We start from the raw sequence: 7465 nt of genomic DNA, 5'->3' as shown, positions 1-7465 counted from the left end.
TTTAACATAAATGTCTGATGGAAGAAAAAAATGTTTTTTTTTTTGAAACAGCATGAATTAAAACATGTTTTATGTTGAATTAGTATTTACAAATGCAACACATTTTGTTTAAAATCATTTTTTACAAAGTTTAAAAAGTCTGGATTTTGTTCTTGAGGTAAGTAAGTTATATATATATATATATATACAACATTCTTTTGATCAAGTGCGTAGCGAATGGTCAAGTTATTGAAATAACGGAAACGGTTGTCGAACCAGAAATTATAAAAGGGCGTTGGTCTCCTTCACTCCTTCCCCCCAAGTCGCAAGGTATGGAACCCCAGACCCCTCTCTCTCTCTCTCTCTCTTTCTCTCTCTCTCTCTCGGTCGCTTACTCTGGTTCGTTTGCCAAGAATGGGGAACAGACACGAAGATTTTGTGTCTGCGTTTCCTACGAAAAAGGAATTTCTTCAACTTGTTTCCTTCGAACAACGATCTTTTTGCTAAGTTATTTGCACTCAGAAAACGTTTTTTTGTGGCTGCGTATCCCTCTCTCGTTCTCACTCATTCTCTGACGCCCAAAAGGGTCGCCCACAAAGTTGTTGATCGGCTTTGCCCTTCCTCTTTGCAGGTGTCTTCCGCATTTCCTCGCAATTTCGAATCTGTGGGATCACGTTGCTGAGGAAGAGGTAAATGCGTTTCCCCTCTTTGCTTCCCCGTCTTCTTCTGTCGTTCGTCATTAGATCATATGTTATTTCTCAAAAAGCAAGGTTTTGTGGGGTTGATCTAAGAAGATGTACCTGTTAGTCGATTCGATTCGATTCGGCTTCTTCTCTCTTTCAATGGCGGAATTGGTCTTCAGGAACGGAAAAAATTTCACCCGTTTCCCTTGAATGCATTGAACATCTGTTTTTCTTTTCCCACTCGTGAGCAACTTAACATCATCGCAAGCTCTCCACATCATAGAAAGAGAACGGACTCATCTCCTGCTTTATCAGATTTGCCTTTCATTCATTTTGTGAAAAAATGATACTGCATTTATTTTTTTACATATACAAAAAATTTGAAAATTAAGCAGCTCATTTTAAAGAAACATTTTCATAAAAATTTGAAGAGTGTTTGACGTATTAGGTAAAATTAGTTCGAGAATGGGACTGAATTTTTTAGTTCATTGTTTTTCCTAAAATGTGAAAATCTGAATGGTGAATGCGCAACATCGCAGAGAAAAAAGAAAAAGACTTCCGCCTGTTTGAGGTGTCTGCAGACCCATGTTAGCAATTTTCTTTGGTCACATTTTATTAGTAGTTTTTATTAGCTTTGGATTTAGTCATAAAAATTTTAGGGAAGGTTTAAATATTTTTCTTCCTTTGCCATGTCAGGACCAGTCTCCTAAATAAGAGGTTTGGTTTCATAGCTTTAGCTGAATGCCTTACCAGTTGCAGCTCTTGTAATGATTTAGTAGTGGCTACAAGAAGAAGGAGCACATATTTTACAATATATATATAGAAGAAAAAATTTCTACTCAACACACACACACACATATATATATATATATGGAATGATGATTGATAGTCAGAATTTCGTTGAAATAGATGAATGGATGAGAGAAAAGCGAGAAAAAATATAAGAACTAAATCATATTTTTTTTTCTTTGTTTTTCAAAAGTTGTAAAGGTAAATGACCAACAAAATTTAAAACCTAAATGATTGGCCGAGTAACAAGAAGAAAACTCGATTACTTTATAAATTTTATTCAACTTTCCTTTTCCATTATTTTACAAGAGAAAAAAATGAAACATGCCAGTCTTTTGATTTATTCCAAAAAGTGGCAGCTCCCATAAATTGAGCTATAAAACTCACTCAAGGTCATTTAACCCCTAGTTAACGGCCTTTTTTAATTCCAGATATTTGTTATTTCGAGAATATGTTAACATGAATTTAAACTTATAAATTAACGCTAAATTACGGATGAGGAAGTAGCTTATTTGTGATCTGCCTCTAAATTCTGCGCAGGTGTCGAGTTGCAGATCACCCTCGCCAGTTTCCTAGCCTCCTCCGCCGGATCCAATGGCGGAAATTCAGCCACTGAACGGTCTCGGTCAGGAAAACCCACACCCTTACACTCCTCTACTAGCGGATCGCCGCCCGACAGTCAGCTCTCCTCAACGCAGACCCATCCAGGTCCTTGCCTCTGTGTTACTCGCAGTCGTCGGCCTCTCTGGTCTTCTCGTCATCTGTAAGATCCAATCATCAAGGCAGCCACTGGTCTTGGAGAAGAAGGACGATCGCCCCGAGCCATTGGCATTCTGGCCGGTGTCGAGAGGGAAGCCAGAGGGAGTTTCGGAGAAGGCCTCGCTCATATGGCCGTCTCCGTCCTTTACCTGGACGAACGCCATGCTCGCCTGGCAACGCACCAGCTACCATTTCCAGCCTGAGAAGAACTGGATGAACGGTACCTTGATATTTCTGCCCCTCTTTACCTCCTCCATTTCTTTCTCACTTTTTTTTTTCTCGATTTGATTCTAGTTTCCATTTTTCCTGCTTTGCTTGGGGTTGCTTCTTCATTGGCTGGCGGTCTGTGCTCGTTGTTGGCATTTCCGGACGACATTAGATCCCAATGGTAAGCAATCGATTCAGAGAATCAAAACCTCATCTACTTTCTTCCCCGGTCTTTCTCTTGTTCCCAAAGAACCTCGAACAATCAACCGCTATGCTGAGAGTCATAACTGCAATTGGCATGGTCTGAGTCGCATTTAGCAAACACAATCAGTTTCAGATTTCAACATAGAAAGCTACAAGCCGCAATTCGACCGTGGGTCTTTGATCTTTGAAGCTAATCCAAAACTCGTAATCATCTGGAAAAGAAGGGACAGGGAAATAATAAAGGGGAAAAGGACATGCTCATTAATTATTGTGATGTGGTGCTAAAAAGTTTTGTATCTCCTCAATTCATGGATGAACTTTGATCTGTAGGGCCACTGTTTTATATGGGCTGGTACCATCTGTTCTACCAGTACAACCCTGACTCTGCTGTGTGGGGGAACATCACATGGGGCCATGCCGTGTCCAAGGACTTGATCCACTGGCTGTACCTGGACCTAGCCATGGTTCCCGACCAGTGGTATGACATCAATGGAGTCTGGACCGGCTCCGCGACCCTATTGCCGGACGGCCGCATAGTGATGATCTACACCGGCTCGACGAATGAATCAGTTCAGGTCCAGAATGTTGCTGTGCCGGCAAACTTATCGGACCCACTCCTCCGCGACTGGGTCAAGTACGAGGCCAACCCAGTGTTGCTACCCCCTAGAGGCATCCTCTACGATGATTTCCGCGACCCGACCACTGCCTGGTTCGCCAAGGATGGTAAGGCCTGGTACTTGACCATCGGGTCGAAGGTCAATACGACCGGCATTGCATTGGTCTACAAAACTACAGACTTCTACAATTACGAGTTGATGGAGGGGGTGCTGCATTCGGTGCCGGAGACGGGCATGTGGGAGTGCATCGACTTCTACCCAGTCTCGACCACGAGCACGGTGGGGCTCGATACGTCGAGCAATGAGACAGACGTCAAGTACGTGCTGAAGGCTAGCCTGGACGACCTGAAGAAGGACTTCTATGCGCTGGGGTCCTACGACGAGGCAAACCAGACGTGGACGCCGGACGACTTGGAGATGGATGTGGGGATCGGGATGCGCTACGATTACGGCAAATACTACGCCTCAAAGACGTTCTACGACCAGTACAAGGGCAGAAGGATCTTGTGGGGCTGGATTAGTGAGACGGATAGCGAGGAAACCGATCTGGAGAAGGGTTGGGCTTCGTTACAGGTAATATAATCCATCCTATAACTACTAATCCGGATTGAGTTGAAGTGGGCCAACTGCTTCTGTATATAATTCACTCGTTTATATATAGTCACCCATGTGCACACTCATATACTCAAGGATGGATAGTTGACGCGTTGTGAGTGTATTTAGTTGAATAAGTGAGAACGAGGTATATGTCGTTCCAGGTTTATGTTCACTTTAAATTTTAAATTTTAAGTATAAAATGACAACACGTATTTGGTAATCCATAGCCTCTTTCTTGTTTGTGATGATGAAACTTGTTTCTTTTAATCAATCCAGACTATACCGAGAGTTGTCTACCTCGACCTGAAGACAAACAGCAATTTGATACAATGGCCGGTGGAAGAGGTGAAAAGACTTAGAAGGACAGAGTTCTCTTTTGAGAACATCACTGTTGCGGCAGGATCTGTCCTACCATTGAACATCACTCCTGCAACTCAGGTACCCTTTTCCTCCATCTTTTTAATGATTCTTGGTATATTCAAGGAGAGTACATGTGATTGATTCTTTTGTGCCCAACAGTTGGACATCAACATTGAGATGGAATTTCCTTATTCAGAGAACATTACAGAAGCTGATGTAACCTACAACTGCACCACGAGCGGTGGCGCTGCCGATCGTGGCATTCTTGGTCCATTTGGGCTGCTAATCTTTGCAGATGATAACCTAGTTGAACAAACTGCTGTTTTCTTCTATGTCGCCAAAGCTTCCACTGGTGACTTCAGGACTTACTTCTGCCATGATGACTCCAGGTAAGTCTGGTCATGTGTTTTGCGGATTACTGAAGCTAATAGAATTAAAAAAGGTCCAACATGGGACAAACAAAACTCATTTAAAATTCAGATTATAGGTATTTTACTTAATTTCACTGGAATCAGCGGCTTCTGAAATGCAGAAGAAGCAATCCCTTACTTCAATCGCAGCATATACGCCACTGTCCTTCTTTGACCATTAATTTCCTTGCCTGATCACCATACTTTTTTCAATGGGGGCAGGTCGTCAAAAGCAACGGATCTTGTTGGGTATACATATGGAAATACTGTGCCTGTACTCTCTGGGGAGAAATTATCGATTCGGATACTGGTGAGTAAATTTTGTTGATTGTTAACATTGTTGATTGGCAGTATATCTCAGGGAATAGCATATGAAGTAGATGCCCATGTCGTCTAGTGTCATGTTGCTTCTGAAAGATGCAATAACATTATTAATATGAAACCGTCTAGCAACTCCGAATTTTATGCATTATTGTTTGCTGCCTCTCCAAGTGAACAACTTCCACTCATCTGAGTTGAAGTATCTGGAACAAGTGAGCGCCACTAAAATTCAGGTAGTTGGCAACCAGAAAATGCAGCACATGCTGCGGAGAGAGAACCTATTTGGAATTCCTTTATGACAGGTTGGACGCATTGATGTGGAATTCATGTCCGACAGGCATGAAAACCCAGTCGTCATGGGACAAAAGTCCTCTCATTTTTTATCCAGAGATGTAGATGTGAAACAGGTTGGACCTAGCAAGGTGTGAAGATTTTAAATCCTTAAACTACCACCATCCTTAAGACTACTGATCTTTGAATAATATAGATGCTAAGATAGTTCTTTGAAGAATGAAGGATAGCCAGAGTGTGCACAGCTTTAGAAGTTGAAATCTTAGTGATTGTAGACAACCCGCTTGAGGAGTTTTTTTCCATAATTTTCGTTTCAATTATCACTGAGTTTCATTTTTTCCTCTCTTGCATTCGTTGCCAAAAATTCGGATCATGAAGATCCATAATTGCTTTCCAGGTTGTCACACGTGCCCAGCACTTAAGCGCCATTGTAGGCCTAGTAGCGCCCTGTTTGTGCCCATTGAGATTACGTATCCCCTGGGCGTCCAATGCGAGACACATATGACCATATGTCGTCAGTAATTTCTAAATATCATATTTTTACTGCAAAAAGATTGGGAAAACAACAAGGTAGAATCTGTGAGACCTGGAAGATACAGGAAATTTGAAGATCTAATCGGCTGTAAAAATTGTCTACTTGCAGGTTGATCACTCAATAATTGAAAGCTTTGCCCAAGGTGGTAGAATGTCCATAACATCTAGAGTGTACCCAACAGAGGCCATCTATGGGGCAGCTCGTGTCTTCCTCTTCAACAATGCATCTGTTCCTATCACCACTACCAGTCTCAACATTTGGCAGATGGACTCAGCACATATTCATCCATTTTTTTCGTAGTGCAGTAATAGTACTGTCTATTTCTTTATTCTTTTTCTTTGGAAGTCCTCCTTGGCCATAAAACGTGAGGCTTCATGATGGTCGAGCATTTTTGGAGAAGGAAGCCCTTACGGGCACAAAAGAGAAGATGTTGTATTGCATGCCCCTTCTAAATTTTGGTTTGAATTGTATGTGTCATCTTCTGTATCTTTTTCTCTACGTAAAAGTTTCATTCGGCTTGTGAAACAGCCTGAGTTTTTCGGACATCTCGAACTGTTTTGTACTCTACTTATTGTTTTCTTTGATGTATGAACTCTGAGAGGTTCCGTCTTGTTCACTTTATTTCTAGCTCATGATCAAATGATCTTATTGTTACGGCAATGTGTTTCACTGCCTTGACATAGTGCAGTCAGGTGCGGCTGTTTACCTGCCACTCAAGGTTCACGTTACCAAGGCCAAAGCTAGAGGTGTACAACTTGGGGCTAAGGTGTATGACCTAAAAGGCTTTATTGCTGCTGCTTCCAAAGGGTTCAATTCTAAGTTTCTCTTCAGTCTTCACACTCATTTGGACCAAAAAAAAAAGAAAGCAGAAACAAAGCAATGCAAGATTCAAGGTGGAAGTTGTCCAAGCCCTAAGGTGGAAGTTTTTAGCATAAATTTCTATGTTGGTGGTAAATCATGCCAGAACAATTGGAACTCAACATAACAATATGTTAAAATTATGGTGTCATTAGAATTTAATTTAGAGTTGAAAGTGGATCCAGCTGAAAGTAACGATTAAACTTATAAATCTATTAGAAACCAGATTAGAAACCAAGGTGGGATCCAGATTATTAGTACATCTGAATATGACCCACCACCCACCACACCTCAAACGACCAAGATCCTTCTTTTCTTATATTTTTTTGTTCTTCTAACAAAAAGAAACTGCATCTGAAATGCAAGATTTAGCCGCAGTGTGGATTGCATATAACCTTTTGTTTGTACCTCCACCCTCAAGGCTTGTACCTTCTTAGACTTGCGCAGAAGGTGGTGCCCATGCAATTTGAAATTTGACTGTTTTTGTGACAATCAAAGCCCTACCCATTGCATCAAACCCCCTAGTGCAGCTACCAAGAAACCTGAGTAACCTGAATACAATTAGAAGACAACATGTTATTTTATGGGTCCAATCTCAGATCTGACTCAACATGACGTTACCAAAAGCGAAAAGAGACAGCCAGACAGGACATTGTAACCCTCAAAGCATAATTTGTCATGCTTGCGGTTCATCCCTCAAGCTACATCATTTGTCGTTTAAGCAACATTTTATAGAATATATATAGTCTCATTTCTTCTACTTGGTGATCTTTGATCTTCTGTGGTAGTCATTTCCTTGCCAACTTGTATCTGGTAACCAATTAGTTTATAGATCTAGTTTTCCAAAAGATGGTT

The 7465-nt window shown here is 41.4% G+C and overlaps 1 protein-coding gene across 2 annotated transcripts; it reads left to right on the top strand.

The window, feature by feature from the left end:
* Nucleotides 1–290: 290 nt before the first annotated feature.
* On the top strand, nt 291–6368 carry LOC116256979 (beta-fructofuranosidase, soluble isoenzyme I-like). Of its 2 annotated transcripts, XM_031633544.2 has the most exons (9): nt 291–309; nt 611–668; nt 1992–2430; nt 2590–2598; nt 2952–3811; nt 4112–4273; nt 4355–4584; nt 4828–4915; nt 5861–6368. In XM_031633544.2, the coding sequence occupies exons 3-9, from the start codon at nt 2046–2048 to the stop codon at nt 6050–6052; spliced, it is 1926 nt and encodes a 641-aa protein (XP_031489404.1). In that variant the 5' UTR covers nt 291–309; nt 611–668; nt 1992–2045; the 3' UTR covers nt 6053–6368. The 2 variants fall into 2 exon arrangements, with proteins under 2 accessions (XP_031489404.1, XP_049934529.1); XM_050078572.1 differs by lacking the exons at nt 291–309; nt 2590–2598 and having other exon boundaries at nt 518–668.
* The last annotated feature ends 1097 nt before the right edge of the window (nt 6369–7465 follow it).

The sequence above is a fragment of the Nymphaea colorata genome, chromosome 7 (assembly GCF_008831285.2).
Source record: "Nymphaea colorata isolate Beijing-Zhang1983 chromosome 7, ASM883128v2, whole genome shotgun sequence".
Lineage (NCBI taxonomy): Eukaryota > Viridiplantae > Streptophyta > Magnoliopsida > Nymphaeales > Nymphaeaceae > Nymphaea > Nymphaea colorata.
This window is presented reverse-complemented; position numbering and strand designations above follow the sequence as displayed.